We start from the raw sequence: 21,636 nt of genomic DNA on the forward strand, positions 1-21,636 counted from the left end.
TTATGGCAATTAAAACATTAAACAACGATTGTGTTTTTTTTGCAAATAAATGTATTTTTAACTGTAATAAAAAATACAGTGTTGATTGTAGTATTAATAACAGGAAATTAGAAAGAAATAAAAATAGTGACTGCTGATTGCTGCTAATAGCAGGACATTTAAAAGAAATTTAAAAATAATTATTGTGATTACTAATTGCAGTACTAAGAAAATTCTAAGGAAATAAGGATGTAACAGTAGTACCTGCTTAATAGCAGGAAATTATAACAAAAAAAAAGTATAATTGTAGTGACTGCTGATTGTAGCACGTATCGCTCTCTTTCTTCTGAGACATACATATTTCTTCTGTTCATACAGTAAATCCGGTTTATAAACATGATGTATATGGCGCACATACTGCACATTCATTAAGTAGTATTACTGCTGTTTGCTTGTAATTTTGTTATTGTGTTATTTAAAGAAGCGTGCTGTTGTATATTTAGGTCACTGCAACAAAGGAATAAAAAAATACCTTCTAGAAATGAATGTCTTTTTTATTTTTTTTATTCCTTTTTTGCTTGTTTGTTTGTTTTTATACAGGAAGTCATTAAGAAGGAAGCCAGTGCTGAGCACATGTTACAGTATAAGTACAGTCAAAGAACTGGTTTGGCAGCTTTGCTGTTTGATACCAACATGGAGTGTTTAGTGTGGAACAAGGTGGCTGACAAAGGTTGGGTCAGCTGTCAAGTGTAAGCAGAGTCAGTGATTTTCCACTAGGCTGCAACTAATGGAAGCACAGAAGCAGGAAAAAGGAGTACATCTGGTAAGATGATTAGTTTATTCTTTTCATTAAAATAGATTTTTGTATTGTAACACATTCTTATTTATCATAGTGCTGGAGAGTGTTGGTAAGATATGGAATTATGAATTTCTCCCTATTCTGCACACAGGATAAAGCTGCTACTTCTACTACCTACCAACCTGCTTCACTAGTAGTGCATTCTTCATGGAGTAAATGAAGACTTGAGGGCAGTGCTTCCCAAACTCAGTCCTGGGGACCCCCTGTGGCTGCAGGTTTTTGTTCTAATCAGATTCATAGTCAGTGACAACAACCGATAACTCTGATCTCCTTTAATAAGTTGGTATTTCTTTTTCTCTTATTCTACATTCAGAAAAGCACAGCAGCAGGATTGTTACATTTATGACACATTTAGTAATATTTCTGCTTTTGCTATAGATTTAAATGCTTAACTCTCTTTTGTTCATTTCATTATATTTTGCCCTTTCTCTGTGCAGTTTCCACCCTTCGTTGTATCTTAATAATGACAATTAAAAATGAGCAGAGCAGACACCCAGAAAAACAACACTGAATCATGAGAGGCTGCAACTACTTTAGTGTTGGACCCACTAATTTACTCTCTATATATAAATAAAATCCTAAGCCTAAAAGTGCAACAATTTTATGTGACATTTTTATGTCATGTCTTTTGTCACGCTTTAAATTGGGCTTATTTTAAAACTAACATATATATGTTTGGTATCATTCTTTCCAGAATTTATCAAACTTTAATGTGATGTTGCTAGATTTTCAGATTCTTATTCCATTTTTAAATTATAAACTAAAAAATATCAAGAACTCACATACCACAAGACGAGACTTAACCAAGAGTGCCAAGAGATTTAACCACACCCGGGGCCGGAAATAAAAGACAAAGAGTAGGACAGCTGCTGTACACACGGCATGGCAGCAGCAGCAATCTAGCAGCTAATCGAGCAAAGAGGAGGTAAAAAAAAAAAACTGCATTTGTTTCCCATTGAATCACCATTTAAGAGGGGGTTTCAGGGGCATCGACCACATCTCCTTAAGGTGCATTCAGCCCCCCTCTTCACAATGCGAGCGGCCCCTAGTTAGTAAATTATGGATTCATTAAACAATTAGATAGATAGATAGATAGATAGATAGATAGATAGATAGATAGATAGATAGATAGATAGATAGATAGATAGATAGATAGATAGATAGATAGATAGATAGATAGATAGATAGATAGATACTTTATTAATCCCAATGGGAAATTCAAATTCAAAAATTAGAACACCTGGAAAAGTAGAATGAAAATATTGTTAAAAAGAAAAAAATACATTATTCCCACATAACTGCTTGGTACGTTTTATTTTATTATTATTATTTATTTTTATTTTTTTTACTACTTTTCTAATTTCTATATTGTTCCCAAAACACAGAACTTGGTAAATAACAGTTCACTTAATTAGCCCAGGTGTCCAAATAAAAACAGATGCTGGTTGGAACAAAAACCTGCAGCCACAGTGGGTCCGAGTTTGGGAAACACAGCTTTTCATTTTAGAGATGTAGTTTAAAGCAATGACCAGCAAGCGGCGCTACAATCCCAGAGAGTGTTCGATTTAAGGGCGCATCCTCGAAATCTTTTTCACATCGCTGGAAAATGTCTCTGGTGAGTAATTCAGAAAACATCAGGTGTCCTTACTCTGAAGCTTTCAATATTTTCTGAAGCAAATATAACACGAAGTGCACCATGTCTTATTTTATAATTAGTTTTCTTTCATTTGTGGTTTTTTTTTTTTAAGCTTGGCCTACCTACACTTTATTTTACCAAAAAAAAAAAAATTACGTTTTGAACAAACAATACAGGGACGTTTGACCCCATTTATACATGCGCCACACTCGCGTGCTACTCGGATTGTCCTGGAAGTGCTAATATAGCAATAGTTTAGCAAAACGTGCAAGCATTTTAGACATTGGAAGCATTTGTGACTTTGACAGACAAATCAGAATTTGTAATACTTTTACATTTTCTTGCTTTATAGTCATTCTGGTGTGTTTTCAGACCTAAGTGTGTGTGCATATTTTATTTGCTTTACTTACTTGTCTATCTATTTAGGTGTTTGTTTATTTAAAGTGTTTCTGTAAATAGCCACATTTCACCCTGGGGACAAATAAAGTTCTATCTATCTATCTATCTATCTATCTATCTATCTATCTATCTATCTATCTATCTATCTATCTATCTATCTATCTATCTATCTATCTATCTATCTATCTATCTATCTATCATATAGTGCATTTCTATCTATCTATCTATCTATCTATCTATCTATCTATCTATCTATCTATCTATCTATCTATCTATCATATAGTGCATTTCTATCTATCTATCTATCTATCTATCTATCTATCTATCTATCTATCTATCATTTAGTGCCTTTCACATATCTATCTATCTATCTATCTATCTATCTATCTATCTATCTATCTATCTATCTATCTATCTATCTATCTATCATAGTGTCTTTCACATCTATCTATCTATCTATCTATCTATCTATCTATCTATCTATCTATCATAGTGTCTTTCACATCTATCTATCTATCTATCTATCTATCTATCTATCTATCTATCTATCTATCTATCTATCTATTCTATCTATCTATCTATCTATTAGTGTCTTTCACATCTATCTATCTATCTATCTATCTATCTATCTATCTATCTATCTATCTATCTATCTATCTATCTTTCACATCTATCTATCTATCTATCTATCTATCTATCTATCTATCTATCTATCTATCTATCTATCTGAGAGATTACAATTGATAAGTATGTGCAATTCTGATCATTTAACACTTTATAAATACTTAGGCCTTGTCAGTATACTCAGGATTATTATTATCATTCTTGTTATATGTACATTTGTGTTTTTCAGTTGTTTTTTTTTCTCTGCTGCTGTTTCCTTCGATATTAACGTTTCTGTCTGTGTGTCTTGACAAGTCTGAATTATAAGACACTAGTAACTTGAGATTTTCTCAGGTATTTTAGGAGTATTTACTGTGGAGTGCAGCATTCATTTAAAGGGCGCACCATTACCATAACTCTTGGATTATTGCCCAATCTGACAATTTGCACATGAAAATATCTCAACATATAACCTCTGTGTAATCTTGTTTATAAGGTCTGGAAATCTTAAGTAACTTCTCCTTTAGTAACTCAAACATTAATGATTTTCAGAGGGTAGGTAATTACTAAATACGCTCAAGTCAAAAATTAGAAAACCCCAAAGTAAAGCAAGTGAACAATCACCAAAATTTTGTCTTGGTCTTCCCATTTTCAAAAAAATAATTGTTTTAGATTTTGATTGTTTTTGATTCTGTTTGTTTTTTAAATTTGGTTTTAGAACTACGGCAGCATGGTGGCACAGTGGTAGCGCTGCTGCCTTGCAGTTAGGAGACCCGGAGACCTGGGTTCACTTCCCGGGTCCTCCCTGCGTGGAGTTTGCATGTTCTCCCCGTGTCTGCGTGGGTTTCCTCCGGGCGCTCCGGTTTCCTCCCACAGTCCAAAGACATGCAGGTTAGGTGGATTGGCGATTCTAAATTGGCCCTAGTGTGTGCTTGGTGTGTGTGTGTGTTTGTGTGTGTCCTGCGGTGGGTTGGCACCCTGCCCGGGATTGGTTCCTGCCTTGTGCCCTGTGTTGGCTGGGATTGGCTCCAGCAGACCCCCGTGACCCTGTGTTCGGATTCAGCGGGTTGGAAAATGGATGGATGGATGGGTGTAGTGTTTTAGTATTAAGCCAGTTTTTAAAGGTCCCAGGGCTTGGGCCATTTGGGTTTCACATCCTCTTTAAAAAACCTGAATGTATTTTAAGAACTTGGAGTTTTATGATGTATTTGAAACAATGTTTTGCTTTTTAAAAAAAAATTCTTTAGTGTAATGTCCCAATATCAAATTTCATCATTCTGTGGGAACTTCTCTTTTCAACAATTGTTAGACACACATAACAATAACAATACCAATAATGGGAAGTTCCCCCAGGGGGCAAATATCCATTTATCGATCTGTCTATCTGTCTATTGATGTATCTATCCGTCTATAAAAAATAAGTAAGCTATGCGTGCTGTTTGTGCAGTTTGGATGTTCCCTACTGCTCCATTATTTTGCACCTACTATTAAACGTTTTGGTGACTCTAAACGGGCAAACCTCCACCCCTTCTTGCATTCTGACTACAAACACATCTTTTCTAAACTGAAATGACGCAGTCCTCCTCCCAAATCCATTGCTAGGGTCCCGGCTCCTCTGCGGTGTCTCATTTCCAATCTCTTGCACGTCCGTGTAGAAAAAGGCAGAGCTGCTTAAGATCTCGGGCACGTAGGAAGGAAAACTGCGGCCCAGACGCGCTCAGGTGAGGGGGCGCAACAGCTTTCGCTGTTAATAAGGGCTAGGCCACTTCCTGCTACCCCCCAACCGCATAACTCACACACCTCCGCCACATCGGCAGCCATTCACATCAATACAAGTGGCGGCTTTGGGATACGCATAATAAAGCCCATCTCTGATGCGATTAATTCGCCAAGACAGGCAGATCGGAGCTTGCGTGTGAGAGTTGAGCGTACGCGCGCGCGGGCGCGTGCACTCACAGAGCTGCTCTCACCGCTGCCATGGAAACCGTCAGAAGAAATCTCTGCTGGTCCTGATGCTGCGTTGCGGAGAGAGGCTGCTGCAGATAAGAATTCAGTGAGGACACAAGAAGATTTGCCGAAGTTTAAAAAAAATAAATAGTGGGGACACCGATGGGTAGAGAAAAATGAGACAGAAATGAAGAAGCACCAGGGGGCAGTCGCACTGAGCCGGAGACACTAAACGCAGAAGACGCGGAGGCAAAACACAAAAAAGGAGGCATCGGAGCCAGTTCGAAAGAATGGAGCGGCGATAATTCAGGTAGGTGAGTCATACGTACTACAATCAGGAGGGAGATGAAAGCTCTGGTTAAAATTGGTATTCATTAAGATTATAATTGTTGAGTTAAATAACTCCCCGCGGTCCTGAACTGGTTAAAAAAATCGATTTATGCAATATATTGTTACTATTATTATAAGGATGATTCAAAACCTAGAAGGGCGGATTTGTATTATATCGATCATACTGGGCACACTCTTTTTCACTCTGATCACAAGTAACGTCCTTTCGTTCTTAAGCTTTGTTGATGGTGCTAACAGGTTTAGTTTGATTTCTTCGGCATCAGCACTGAGTGCTCAGTGAGGGCCCCTTTTTGTGACGCGTGAAAACCTAAATCGGAACGGGTGGGGGGGCGACTGACTAGGTGGACGGTTTAATCCTACTGATCTAAGCTTGATCCCGTGACACCTGTGTCTGGCAGAATAAAAAAAGCAGTAGAAGAGCGGACGTGACTCCTCTTTTCGGTCGGCGTTGGGGCGTAATGATAATATTTACAATAATCGGCTTTTTCCTGAGTTAGAATGGATGGCCCTGTACTTCAGTGTCAAACAACTTAGACTGGTTTTGAGAGATGCACTTGAGGTAGACTTGGTTTTGCACTTCGTCCAACGACAGTGACGCGCAACCCAAATGCCCTGCACAGAAGATTAGTATGCAGGTCTGCTTCAGCCTCTTTGAGAAATACGACCTGCCGTCTGGGCAGAGCAGAGGCGTCCCAAGACAAAAGGCAGCGCTTTATGGCAAGCCCAATGGACATTTTGAGATCTCGCTAAATGGATGTTCAGGTATCTTAAAATGCAGGTCAGCTTTTAAGATATCTGAAACTCGTTTTTAGAAATCTCAAAATATGTTCTTTTACATTCTAAGATATCTGCAGTACATTTTGCGATACCTCAGCGAATGCAGTTCAAACATATTTTTAGATATCTCAAAATAACTGCCAGTGCAATTCAGGATCTTTCAAATAGATATATCTCAAATCGACCTTGCATGTTTTGTTGAAAACTGAATCTTCGAAATCACTTCCTGTAAAATTACCTATTCTTTCAGTAAGACTTCCTGTCTATTTTAAGACATCTAGAAATGTATTTGATACATCTTAAATGAGCTGGAAGTGAGTTTGGTATTTGGTCATCTTGAGATATCTAGAGATGTATTTGAGATCGGAAAATAGACACGGGAACTTCTCTTTTCAGCAATTGTTAGACACACATAACAATAACAATACCGGTAATTGAATGCTTCCCCAGGGGGCACGGTGGCGCAGTGGGTAGCGCTGCTTCCTCGCAGTTAGGAGACCCGGGTTCGCTTCCCGGGTCCTGCGTGGAGTTTGCATGTTCTCCCCGTGTCTGCGTGGGTTTCCTCCCACAGTCCAAAGACATGCAGGTTAGGTGCATTGGCGATCCTAAATTGTCCCTAGTGTGTGCGCGCCCTGCGGTGGGCTGGCGCACTGCCCGGGGTTTGTTTCCTGCCTTGCGCCCTTTGTTGGCTGGGATTGGCTAATTGGATAATGGATGGATTGATGAAAATAGACAAGGAGCTATCTTGTGATCTCTGGAAATGTATTTGAGATATCCTCATTTGTACTGTAGATATCTGAAAATGCTCACTGTAGATACATCATCTCTTGAAATAATTTCATGTCTTTTTAAAGATATCTTAAAATGTAGAGATCATATCATGAAATGGATTTGAGATGTGTAAACATGTACTTTAGATACTCTCAAACATCAGTGAATTTCAAGATATTTTAAATGTTTTTTTTTCCCACAATATCTTAGTTATATTCTGAGATATTTAAAAATAACTTCCCACTTATTTTAAGATATCTCAAATACGCAGCCAAACTGTCAGTGTTAAATTTACACTTACAAGCGCAAATATAAAAACACTTTCTCCATTCAAACACTTTTAAATGTTATAGTTTAACACACAAAACAGCAATTTAACACTGGTGATTTTGCTGTGTACATTTTCAGATATCCCAAAACAACTTGCTGTGCATTTCAAGATACATTTCCAGATATCTTAAGATAACTTCCTGCACATTTTTATAACATCTCAATGGTGTTTCAAGATATTGCAAAAGAACTTCCTGTCCAATTACATTTTAAGGTATCTCAGAATAACTGAAATTGCAGATATTCATGAAATTCATATAAGATAGCTAAAAAAAAAAATCCATTTATTTGATATGAAAGTCAATATTAAAGTATCTGAAGTACATCTTGATTACATTTCCAGACATCTTAAAAAGCCTTCTCTCCCATGTGACATACATTTCTTAAATTACACAGGACGTCCTATTGAAAGCATAGACACTTTTAGAGGAAGTCATTTTAGGATGTCTTGTTTTGCATTTCAGATATCTCAAAATGCTTCAACTGTATTTTATGATATCTAAAAACCTCACTGAGATATCTCAGAAAGCACAGGAGCTTATTTCAAGATACCATGAATTGCGTGTCAGATATCTTGAAATCTATTTGAGTTATCTTCTCTTGAAGCATACATATTCTCACATACCTCTAAGTCATTTTACGATATCTTAAATGCTTCTCCAGATACCTTCAAATGCCTTTTGAGATATCTCTAAATTCTAACTCAGCTTGCCGTAGCTTTCTTTGTATTAGAAGTTGTACAGATAGAGTGTGCTCACATCGATATCTCTGCAGTTTAGCCATGTCTGCCCTTTTCACAGTTCATTTATTATTTGTTTGCCATTATTATTATTATTATTGATATTGTTATTATTATGGTAACCCATCCAGGGCTGGTGTTCCTGCTTTCCACCTGATGCTACCAGAATAGGATCCAAACCTATACCTGATCCTGAATTAGATCCAAAAGATAATATGTGTATGTTATTATTATGGGTTGGTGGCCCGTCCAGGATGGCTTCCTGCCTTCCACTCAGCACTGCTTAAATTGCCTCCTGCCCCTGCAATCTTGAGTTAGATTACGCAAATTCCAAGATGGTTGGATTCTTTCTGTTTTATCGCAGAGCACCCCCTTCTTCTTCACTCAAAGTTCTTTATTTGCATCTTCATCGCAATACAGCTTTCTTTGCTAGTTCACTATATTCTTCTAAATCTTCTCCGTTCTTATGTATAATCAGCCCCCAAAGTCTTCTCCGTGTCCCTTTTCTCAGTGCCAGCCCATTCCACTCTTCCTCACATCCAGTTGTACATCATGTCACCCCAAGTCTCCCTTTGATCCCTCTTCTCTTCCACAATGTTTGGCCAGAATGCTCTGCCCAGATCATTTGCCCACAATTTTCCCAAATTTACTTTATGGGAAAATGTCAAACAAGAAAAAGCGATGTGTCTCCAGCACTGAAAAATGGTAAGGGAGATGTTTTTATTGTTTGCTTTAGCCAGTGTGAAAGGTGCTCTGTAAAGGTAATGATGGCTTGAAAGTAAAGATCCATCCATTTTCCAACCCGCTGAATCCGAACACAGGGTCACGGGGGTCTGCTGGAGCCAATCCTAGCCAACACAGGGCACCAGGCAGGAAACAATCCCAGGCAGGGTGCCAACCCACCGCAGTACACACACAAACACACCCACACACCAAGCACACACTAGGGCCAATTTAGAATCGCCAATCCACCTAACCTGCATGTCTTTGGACTGTGGGAGGAAACCCACGCAGACATGGGGAGAACATGCAAACTCCACGCAGGGAGGGCCTGGGAAGTGAATCCGGGTCCCCAGGTCTCCCAACTGCGAGGCAGCAGCGCTACCCACTGCGCCACCGTGCCGCCCTTAAGTAAAGATCCAGTATGCAAAAGCTGCAGGTCTTAGAACTACGAGGTGAAAGGAATTAAAACTTTTTAAATGCGAACCACAGAAAATGATTGACGAGATGCTTAGAATGAGTGTACACCTGGACTTTACAAGGAAGTGGTCATGTTAGGTGTTTACCGAAATGTGTTCATGTCTGCTTCTCATGTTTGTGAGTGTCCGGTGCCAGACCTTTCACAACCCATTTTGTTCCTGAGGACAAGCAGTAGCTAAAACAGCATCCCCTAGAAGTGAAGTCTTAAAAGCTGGCCTCTGAGGACAGCTGTCAGATTTGCATAGACAAAGTACCTTGATCTTGTAATAACAACATTAAAAAACATTTGCAGAAATCCATTTGTGCCATTTTGAACCCTGATACCCATTAACAAATTATCATAGTGGTAGCAGGATCACGAGGAGACCACACTCTTGAATATACCACCACTGGCCCATCACAGCAGTGTAGCAGACTTGAAAATGTTTTATGATCATCTTCCCCTAAAGAAGTTCTACCTGGGTGAGCACAGCGGGCAATGGCACCCGGGACTGGTAAATACTCGTCCCACCGAGCTCCTTCTATTTATATAATCCTCCTTTTGAGCTGTGATGCTGTGACGTTTCTGGAGACGAAAGACGGCTGTCAGGGCCGTTATGTAAAAGAGCCTTGCTGTCCGCCCTCCAGCGGGAGAGCTTTCTATATTTAGATCTCGTTCATTCGGAGGAGCTGGCTGCCAAGCAGTGCGGGTGTTTCGTAACCAGAAATGACAGAGGAGGCGTTTGTGGAGATAAACAAGAACTCCTTCAGGGTTTTACATGGGGATGGAGAATAACACGGTAGTTTTCATCTCTCAGTTATAAATTGGATCACGTCAGCCGGCTGGAGATTTTTTGCATTTTAAAGGGAGGCAGGGAGGGCTGAGTTTGGAAAGTGTCCAGACGGACAGACAGACGTGCTGCAGTTTTTCTTTAAGTTAATCTGCTGTATCCACATTCAATTACAATCAGGACTCTGCTCCTTTAGAACATAATTGTTTTCATGCTTATAGAGCACCTTTCCACATGGGATGGGTATTTGTTTCATTGTATTTCACAGTTGTTTGTGATATTTACTTAACTCTTTCAGGGCTGATGTTGACTTCTGTCAAAAGGAGGAGTTGACGATGGTAATCAACAGTAAACTGTGACAAAACCAACCGTTATCTTTTAGTTGGACTCTCGTTGCTAGAAGGAAAGTTAGCTTCATTGGTTTGACCGAGATTTCCTGGGCTCGTGTGAGTAGCAAGGTGCAAACAATAGCAAAAATGGCACTGAAATAATGGCGAGAAATCAAAGCGAATGCGTAAACCAAAATACTGCGTGGACAAAGTTCTGCCTATTATCTCTGAAGTGGACAATGACTTACCAGACTCTGATTTTGATACAAGTGATCGAAAACGAATGTGAGGTTCCAGCTTCAGCTGACTATCCATCCATCCATCCATTTTCCAACCCGCTGAATCCGAACACAGGGTCACGGGGGTCTGCTGGAGCCAATCCCAGCCAACACAGGGCACAAGGCAGGAAACAATCCTGGGCAGGGTGCCAACCCACCGCAGGACACACACAAACACACCGACACACCAAGCACACACTAGGGCCAATTTAGAATCGCCAATCCACCTAACCTGCATGTCTTTGGACATGTGTGAGGAAACCGGAGCGCCCGGAGGAAACCCACGCAGACACGGGGAGAACATGCAAACTCCACGCAGGGAGGACCTGGGAATCGAACCCAGGTCCCCAGATCTTCCAACTGCGAGGCAGCAGTGCTACCCACTGCGCCACTGTGCCGCCCACTTCAGCTGACTAGTCCCCAATTAATCGTGGTGGTGCTGAACAGGTTCATGTAGTTGACACGCCTACGGCAATGTTCACCAGGAAGACTGCCACTTAATAATGGTAAGAGGTAGAAACCAGATTGCAATGCACTGCGGCCGTGACCCCTGCTGCTGCTGCCGCCCCGGCCACGCCAAGACAGCCTGGCAGCAAGCCTGCAGCACATTCTTAGCAAACAGGCAACCGCAGCATGCAGCAACAGACGTTTAATGTTGATTTCTATATGAAACCATTGCTTTTCAGAAGCTATGTTTTTTTGAAAAAAATATTCAGCCCTCAAAGAGTTAATAGAGACTTGGCCACAATGCTTTGTAGAAATAGAAGGATGAATTCCCAGGTCTTATGGTTATTTTTGCTGGTCCCAAGCCAAAATGTGCCTTTTTGGTGTCTCTTACCACAGCTGGGTACAACCAGCAGACATCTTCTTCTGCCCTTGTATCATTTATTTAGTTGCTTCCAGCTCTTGATGATCTGACGAATAATATCTCTCAAGACATCTTTGTTGAAGTTGGTGTTTTTTAATCTTTTGATGGTATTCACACCTGTTGTGCTCTTTGTCTGTGTTTATGCACGTTGGTGGTTGCTGTCTACCAATGGATGAGTGGATGAGTGTGCTAGACTTGTAGTTAGTTCCAACCCTTCCAATCACTTGAGTCATTGACTTGGAAGCAGCGGCCACCAAAAAATATGAGAAGGTTAACTGATAATTTAAAGTAGGACACTCTGTCCTTCTGTGGTGTGCTAATGTTCTTTATTTTCTATCCTAGGATGTCTGCATTATCTCCGTGAGGCACCCACAGTTGTGCAAGCCTTGGTCTTCAAAGTGGAGATCCCTAGTAGACCTTCCACCAGGTCACTTCATCGCTGAGTCAAGCAGCAAACAAGAAATCAGGGTGAGGAAATCTGAAAAGATAAATGCTGAAGTACGCAAGGCGTGAGACAGAGATGCGCTCCTCTGTGTTTCCAGCCCGGATACCTCATGGGAGACCTTGTGAAGATGACTTATAAGTAGCAGAGAACCCTGGTCTGCCTCTGAGGAGAAAATAAATGGAAATGGCCTTTGTTATCACCCTGCCTTTCGGGGATGAAGATTCTTGCATAGTAAGCCAGTCTGCTCCACATACTTTGATGAGGCATGACCTGGCATTACTGGGCTTTGTATATGTTTAGCCTGTTTCTGTTTTGAAGCTGATTTCTGGAAACTGGGCATGACAATTCATGTTAACGTTGGATCTACACTTGGGAGAAACTACCTATTAGAACACGAGGCGTAGTGCTTCACCCAAAGCACCAGACTAGGACACCTATATGGACAGGGCCAAATCTAATCTCCTGATGTGTGCAAGGTTCCATGTCAGCACTCATGCATTCAACCTCCCCCAGGAATGGATGCATATGCATGCCCATCGATGAATACCCACCGAACTGTCAATTCACCCATTCAGCATAGCTGTCTGTAATAGCTGGATATAATCATTGATTTAAATTGCCTCAAAACTTCCCAGACGTCTGGGCCTGTAGCTTGGTGAACTTCCTGTGTGCCAACAAAACACCAAGATGAGTCTCAAGCTTGAGTCGGACTCAGAGTCCTGTCAGCCACTGGTGTACACCGTGGAGGAGCTGGAATGTAAAATATGCTACAACCGCTATGACGCCCGGCACCGCAAGCCTAAGGTACTCAACTGCCTACACCGCGTCTGTGCCAAATGCCTGAAGAAGATTGTGGACATCGGAGATTCATCTCCCAGCATCATCAGCTGTCCCTTCTGCCGCCATGAGACTCATGTGCCTGATGAAGAGATCTGGCTCCTGCAGGATGATAGCAACATCCTGGCTATCCTCACCTACCAGGACAAAGCTAGGAAGAGTGGCTCCACCACACCAGCTGAAGTAGTCCTTACCCCCAACAGCCTGAGCGGTGGTGGGGGAGTTGAACAATCCCACAGTTCCTCAGACTGCTTAGTCATCACCATCATGGAGGTTCCTGGAGAAACCCCTCCGGCAGAAACAATGAGCATGCTCAACATGGTGCGTTTCTATCGACCACCCAGTCTGGACTCGCTCCCATGCCACCTGCCCATGCAGAAGTGTCGCTCATGGACTTCTAGGACTTTCCCACGCTTCATTATCGGCATCTTATGCCTCATCTACTTCAGCTCTCTGCCTCTGGGCATATATCTTCTCATGATCCAGCACCTTACCCTGGGGGTGATCTTAGTCAGCCTGGTACCTTCAACCCTGGTCCTTTGTGTACTGTATGGATTCTGTCAATGCCTGTGCCATGAGATTTTGGAATCCATCTCCACGTGAGGCTCATCGATATGGAAGCTACAGTACATCCAGTACACCCCCACATCTTGAATTTTGCACTCCAAGGGAACTTAGATGCCCATGTTGTGTATCCTATGCCATGGACACTACATCTTAGGCTCAGTGGCCACCTTAGTTCAATGTGGACTAACCTCCATCAAGCCCCTTGCAGTCCTAAGCAATCAGGTGTGATGAACCCCACAAGCTTGGGCCATCTTGCTTAGGACACTGTGGGGTCACCACTCTGCTGGATTCAAGTTCTCAGCACCTCGGGCCAGACTGCAGGGTGTGCATTTCCCATGCTTTCTGTCTGCACTGCCCATACGGCCACTTTTCACATGTGTCCGCACCCAGAGCTGCCATTTTGTTGCCAATTGAGTTTAATAAAGCTCAAAACCCTTTCCACCAGAGAATGGTGTTTGCCTTTTGATTCCAAAAAGACTTGAGTCTTAATGGCTTCATCCACTAGGTGTCTGGATCCACAAACAGTACCCATCGACTCTACAAGTTTCGGATGGGTCACTTAAGAATCTTGTCTTTGTCCTACAACTAATAGGACCTAGTACCCAGGAAGCCTTATTGCTTTACCCACATTTGGGTTTTATTATTGACCATTTGTTGACTCCTTTTGAGGTGACCTGTCTGGCTCTAATGCATCACGCTCACCTAGCTGGTCGGTGGGCTCATAATGAGGAATGCAGCATGATGGACTTTATTGTGTGCTTACAGTTGCCAGACCTTATAAGCTGACCACCCAACATTTAGTATGGCAAACCAGTCTCTGACTGTCTCGGTTAAACAACCACTAACTGAGTGCTGACCGAATTCTTTAAAGCAGTCATTTACTGAGTGCTGACCATGTTCCACATAGCAGTGGCTCCTGACCACATTCAGTACTGCAGGCATTTTCTCAAGTTTTGGTCACGCTCCTTATGGAGATGTGACTGAGTGGGGACCATCCTACATATGACAGCCACACCCTGCATGCTGGCAAAAATGACATGGGGGTGCACCTCTGAATGATGACCATTCACTGTGTAACATTCACTCCAAGTATAATGACCACAATCATTACACCAGCCACACTTTGACATCTGACTACACTTCCTGTAGTGGCCATTAAACTGAGCACTTACCATGTTCCATGTAGCAGCCACCTTTTAGTGATGATCGACATTCATACAGCTCTTTTCTTTCCCTGCTAACCACACTTCTTTCAACTGTCACTCCCAGAGTTCTAACACTCTTCTTATAGAAGACACTCCCTGTGTATTGACCATTCAGTCTTTGACATCTGACCATACTCCATAAGCCAGTCTTTCCTATGTATGCTGACTACACTAAGCATGGCAGCTGACTATCCTATTTCTAGCGGGCACCCCATGAGTTTTGACCTTGCTCTATATAGTGGTCACTGAGTGCTGACCAGCGTCATTTATAGTAGTCCCCCACTGCGTGGCTTAGCATAACTTTTCTAGGAGGTGTTCATCAATTTTCATGTAGCAAACATTGAAAGCTGTCCATAGTCCATATAGCAGTTATTACTCATCCACAGACCACATTTGATACAGCAGCCAATCTCTGTGTGCTGACTGTATTGCAGACTGCATCCACCTGTGTGTGTTGACCACACCTAATACAGAAGGTGCCTCCTGCGTACTGAGCACGTTCAATTTAGCAAACAGTCTATGAGTTCTGTCTACATTCCATATAGTTGTCTGACCACACTTCATATACAGTAGCAATCCTTTGCTTTGTATTGGCCACACTCAATCCACGTGCCAGTCTGCAAATGCTAACTATAAAGCTTCTAGTCTCCTAGATCTGGATGATGACCACACTGAGAATAGCAGTCACAGGCAGAGCTGACCACAATCGCTACAGCAGCCAATCCTTTGGCACTGACAACACTCCATAGAGCAGTCACTTCCTATATGTTGACCACACTTTGTACGAGGGTAAATCAAAAAATTGACCTTGGCTTCAACTAAACTATGTTGAGCAGCACTCTGTAGTGAAATTTCTTTTGGCAGAGGGAGTGGAACCTGCTGAAATTCACCCAAGGGTGTTGACTTGTGCAGATCAGTAAGCTGTTTTGGTACTCCTCTTACACAAAAAATCATCATGCACTATGGCATGTGCAAATCCATAGCTGAGATCCAAATACACAGTAACAGGAGACAATGCAATCCATCAGTCTCCTCTGATGAAGGCATTCACCATGTCGATGTGGGCTTCTGTGTGCAATGTTGATGGATAAGCAGATTGAGCTTCGTTGGTTATACTTGTTCTTCCCGCTCTATATCTCACTAACCATTCATAAACGTTTTGCTGAGTCCTGCTGTTTTCACTTCCATACTGAGCCAATAATCTTCAGTGAATTTCAGCAGGTTTCACTCTCTCTGCATAAAGAAATCTCTCTACGGCACGTTGTTCAACAATGGTACAATCGCGCAGTAGAGTATCCATGTTGATTTGACCTTGGCTTCAACTAGACTAATGGGAGAGCGCTGCACTGTGTATTTTTGAACTACCCATTACTCATCAAGAACATGTATTGCATCCGCTTCTATCCATTGTGGTTACCATGTAGTTTTCAAATTGCCTTTGCTTTTTGATTTACCCTTGTAGAGAAAAGCCAAGCAAAATGACACATTTTATTGGCTAACTAGAAAGATTACAATATGCAAGCTTTCGAGGCAACTCAGGCCCCTTCTTGATTTACCCTTGTATTTTAGTCACATGCTGTGATCTGACCACGTTCAATATAATCCTCAGTTCTGATGTCCACATTCCGTTATAGCAGTCAGCCCTTATACCTTGGCCACACTGTATGTCAGTCATTTGTCTCAAACTGAATATTCTCAATACAACAGTCGGTCTTTTTGTGCTGACCACCCTCCCTACAGCAGTCATTTCCTATGTACTGCCCTCACTGAATGCCACAGGCATTACCTGAATGCTGACCAAACTCTTTATAGCTGCCAATACTTCAGTGCTGACCACACTCTGTACAGTAGTAACTGTCTATGTGCTGACCATTCCCACTATTACAACCACCCCTGTTTACAGACCCCACACTATATAGCACAACCAGAGCAGACCACAGTGATTACAGCAGTCGTTCCCTATGCCAACACAAACTCCTTTAAGTCACTCTTCCCCGTGAATGCACCATGGAGCTGCAACTGCCGGAGTGTTATCCATAACCCTCCAGGGCCATGTCTGCTGCTGGGATCTTAAGAGCCATCTGGCTCCTTTAGTAGTAAATGACTCCCCAGTGCACTTCTAGTCTCCTGGTGCTAATTAATTTTAAATAACAAATGAAGAAAGAGATCCCACTGAGGAGATATGCCTTCCCAGTAATGTAGATTTATACAGGACTTGATGACTGAGACTGAGACAGCAGATAAAAGCTGATCTAATGGGAGGAAGTGGGTCTGACTGAGCTGTAGAAGAAAGATAAATTCAAACAGGCTGTGGGGAACAGTCCGGACACAGACAGGTAGACACGATGGTTTCACCACACACACGTTTATTTATCATATTTACAGTGCACCCACCCAGTGCCGAAGCACCAATCACCCCTTTAAGTCCTGGCCACAACACAATGCCTTATGAGTCTCTGGACTGCCTCCACTCCTCTCTACCAAGCTTTGTCCTTCTTCCACCCGACTCTTGCCCCTGACTGGAGGGAGGTGGCCCCTTTTATTCACCCCGGAAGGGCTCCAGCTGCATCCTGGGGCTCATAGCCACACCCCTGTGTGGCGGAAGCACCAGCGGTAAAACCGGAAGTCCACCAGGTGTCTCCAAGTCTCTTCCCCCCAGTACTTCCCGGTGTGGCGGAAGTACTGAGGTCCAACACTCCCAAGGCATTGGGGCACCCCCTGGCGGTGACCACGGGCCCCTACAGGGATGAGCTTCCAAGCTCTGTACCCGTGGTCCCCACAGCAACCAGGGAGGACGCCCCATCGTGTTCCGGAGGATCCACAAGCCCTCCTCCGGTCCTCCTGGGTGTCCCGGCCGGGCATGAACGCCCACCAGGCACCACACAGGCGTTCGGCACACCACAGCCAGATAGGAGGGCTTCATGGGGTACATATAGACTTGAATGGCCTCATCCTGCTCATCCTTCTCTTTATATCAATATTAACATTCTGCTGTTGTTAGTTCTTTTTCTACAGTCCAAATTAAGTTCTAGATGCCTCTTGCCTGCCATAGGGACCCCAACATGAGGATGCAATCCAAGGACTGATGGGATGGACCTAAACACAGTTTTATTTCAGGATGGGAACTGGTCCTAAGGAGGCAGTAACAATTGGCTCATAAAAATTAGGAAAGCACCAAGCAGTCTTGGAGGGGATTGGCTGAAACTGTGATAAGCCCCCTGTGTATAGAAGGGATGGAGTGCTGATGAATTCTTTTGTGGACATAGTCAGGTAGTGAAAGGAGCACTTTGAGGACCTCCTGAATTCCAGCTTTCTGAGGAGAAGCAGAATCTGGGGACTTGGAGAGACACCCACTCATCACTGGAGCTGGGTTTACTGAGGTATTTAAAATGTTCTGAGGATGGATGATGTTGGCCTGGAGTTCCTAATGGCTCTGGATGTTGTTGGTTGTCTTGGGTGACACACCTTTTCAACATTGTGTTTTAAGTGTGTGACAGTGCTTAGGGACTGGCAAACTGGGGTGGTGATCCCTATTTTTAATAAGGGGGACCAGAGGGTGTATTCCAGCTTTAGCAGGGTTTACGTTACTCGGCCTCTCTGGGAAGATCTATGTCAGAGTGCTAGAAAAAACAATCCATTTGTTGGTTGAATCTTGGATTCAGGAGGAACAATGTAGATTTCTTCCCAGTCACTGAATATTAGACCAGCTCTTTCAGCATGAGGATCAGCACTTCCAAGTCTGAGGTCATGTTTCTCAGCTGGAAAAGGGTGCCATGCCCCCTCCAGGTTGGGGAGTAGGTGCTACCTCAAGCAGAGCAGTTTGATTATCTTGGGGTCTTGCTCACAAGGGAAGTAAGTACAGAGAGATTGACAGGCAGATTGGGGAAGCATCAGCTGTTAATAGGTCATTGTATCAGTCGGTCATGGTAAAGAGAGAGCAGAGCCAAAAAGCAAAGCTTTTGATTTACAGGTCAGTCTAAGTTTCTACCCACACCTATGGCCACAAGCTTTGGGTGGTGACTAAAAGAACTAAATTGTGAATACAAGGGGCAATTATTAACTCAGCCTTAGAGACAGGGTGAGAAGTGCAGACATTCAGGAGGAGCTCAAATTAGAGCCACTCCTCCTCCGTATCGAAAAAGAGCCAGTGGAGGTGGTCTGGGCACCTCATTAGGGTGCCTCCCTGATACCTGCCTGTTGAGGTTTTTCAGGCATGTCCAACCAGGAGGAGATTTCAGGGCAGACCCAGAACATGTTGGAGAGATTATATCTCCCAGCTGACCTAGGAATGCCTTGGTATACCCCCGGAGGAGTTTTAAGAGATGGCAGGGAAAAGGGACATCTTTGCTTAGACGGTTGCCCCCATGACATGGATAAGCTGTAGAAAATGGATTAAGGGATGGTGATAAGCCCTACTTTCTCATGACCAGTACCCAGTACTCAATCCTACCCAAACCAAAGAATAATAACATCTCTATTCCATGGGCAACATGGATTTCTAAAGCTTTAGCTCTGTGGTCATTAATCCTCCTGTCCCTGATTGCAATGATCTGTTTTACGTGTAAATTCTTATTAGGTCCAGACAGCAATCTGTCATTCTTGTGGACTGAACGTCATGTGTCTGTTGTCTCCAATGGACATTTATAAGGTTTTATCATTTTATTGAGTGTAATTTGCTGATGTTGTTTGTCAGCTTAACCTGTCGGCTGATGGCAGGGTTCTGCTTTTGGGTTTCTAGTGCCTTGTAGAGTAATTAGCTACTGAGGCTTGACTTGAATTGCAGAGTTCTCCTCTGAACAGAAATGAACAGCAGCATATTGTGAAATCACAGCCTGCTTTTGCTATAGCCAGTGTTTGTAGGGTCTGTATTGTCACATGTTTAGAGTACAGGGAAATTATTTAACACACAACACATCACCACTCTCCAGTGTCATTGTTATTGAGTGAAACTACCTTACCTCAAAACAAAACAATCACACATACTCACATAGTAGGAATTCACACTCCCACAAGTCTGTGAGCACACTGGTAGTTGCAGTCCGGTTATTCAGCCCCTAATTAATCAGTGAGCAAAATAAGAATGTGCTTATGGCACTAAGGGGGGGTGGGGGGGGGGGGGGGTTTGGGACCACAGAGATTTTTTTCCCCAGTTATCGTGCCCTTAACTCTTTCACTACCACACTCGGCTTTGATTGAATTTTTTGTAATAATCTGCAGTGTTTTACTTTAATCTTAATTGCTAAAGAAACATTTTCTTTGGCCTAGTGAGTCTTCTTCTTCTTGCTCTTCATTTTGTCCCATGTCTGTGTGGGGTTGGTATGCTTAATCAACCTTCTCCATACAGCTCAGTCCTGTATCTCCTCCTCAGCCAAACCCTTATTCTTTAAATCTTCATTTCCTGTATCCATCCACCTCCACTTTGGCCTTCCTCGCATACTTTTCCTGTACTTTCATTTCCATTACTCTTTTGCCCACATGTTCATTGTCTCTTCTCATCACAAGTCCATACCACATCAGCTTGTACTTTCTTAGATATTTCTCCCACTTTTGTTGTACCTCTGATTGTCTCATTTCTTATTCTATCCTTTTTTGTAAGTCCACACATCCATCTCAACATTCTCATTTCTTCTACATCTAACTTCTTCTCCTGCACTCCCTTTACTGTCCATGTCTCAGCTCCGTACATCATCGCTGGTCTCAGGGCCGGCCTTAGGCCACTGCAACCTATGCGGCCGCAGTGGGCCCCGCACTTTCATAGGCCCCGCGCTAATTCTATGTGTAAATTATTGAATTAAACCATTATGACTTATAATCATGTATAGGTCAGCGTGTTTATTCTGTTTTTATGTTTTTACAGTGTTTTTTATCTATTACGTCGTTGTTTCAAGTGATTACGACAAGTAAATAAAATTGAAAAAAAATTGTAGCTGCTCGGGGGCTTTATCTCTAAACTCGTCATTTAGGGGAACTTTGGTTAAGATGAAACAGACACCGTTCTTAACCTTATGATGGCTCAGCTCAGTGAAACCAATCAAATAGGAGGAGCTATTTATGGAGATGATGTTATCGATTTTTTGGATGAATAGTTTGAAATTTACCGGCAGTGGTTTAAATTTTCTCTTTTCTGCCAGACGAAGATTTTTTCACCGGTGAGTAAAGCTTGTTCCTCAGAAACAAGCGTTGTATAAAATTCGAAGATCCTGTACATTGATAACCCACCCTATGTTAACAGTCAGCCATAGAATCATCGGCACGTCAACTTGTATCTTTATACAATTTGTTTTATGAATAGTCTCTCATTTCAAATGTTTAAGATAGTTTTACAAAATAAAATAATGTGATTCGTCTACCCAAACGATTGTTTCATCTTACCCGTAGTAGGGGTAAGATAAAAAAAAATTTTTTTTTCACAAACACTTGCTCAAAACGTACCGATTCATCCCTAAGCGACAAGCGCATGCATATGCAGATCATTAACAATAATTTGACTGAAAATTACTGGTAAAAAGCAAAAAATGTGGATTTGACAAGGAATTTTAAAAAGTGGTTCATCTTACCTCAAGTTCCCCTAAATTGGTAGACTTAAGGTATTTTTTTAAATTTTATTTACTCGTAATCAAATGCAAACGTGACATAATCAAATGCAAATTGTCGTTCAAACGTTAAATCACGTAATCAAATGCAATAACGACGTAATAAATCAGTAAATACTTTATTTTGTTCATTTTTCATTTTTTTAACTGTGG

At 42.1% G+C, this 21,636-nt stretch overlaps 1 protein-coding gene across 1 annotated transcript; it reads left to right on the top strand.

Moving 5' to 3' along the window:
* The first annotated feature begins 5,157 nt into the window (after positions 1-5,157).
* Positions 5,158-15,786, top strand: LOC114658600 (E3 ubiquitin-protein ligase RNF182). Its single transcript, XM_028810624.2, has 2 exons — positions 5,158-5,733; positions 12,179-15,786. Exon 2 carries the CDS (start codon positions 12,969-12,971, stop codon positions 13,719-13,721), a length of 753 nt encoding a protein of 250 aa, XP_028666457.1. The 5' UTR covers positions 5,158-5,733; positions 12,179-12,968; the 3' UTR covers positions 13,722-15,786.
* Positions 15,787-21,636: the final 5,850 nt, after the last annotated feature.

The sequence above is a fragment of the Erpetoichthys calabaricus genome, chromosome 10, assembly GCF_900747795.2.
Source record: "Erpetoichthys calabaricus chromosome 10, fErpCal1.3, whole genome shotgun sequence".
NCBI classification, from domain to species: Eukaryota; Metazoa; Chordata; class Cladistia; order Polypteriformes; family Polypteridae; genus Erpetoichthys; species Erpetoichthys calabaricus.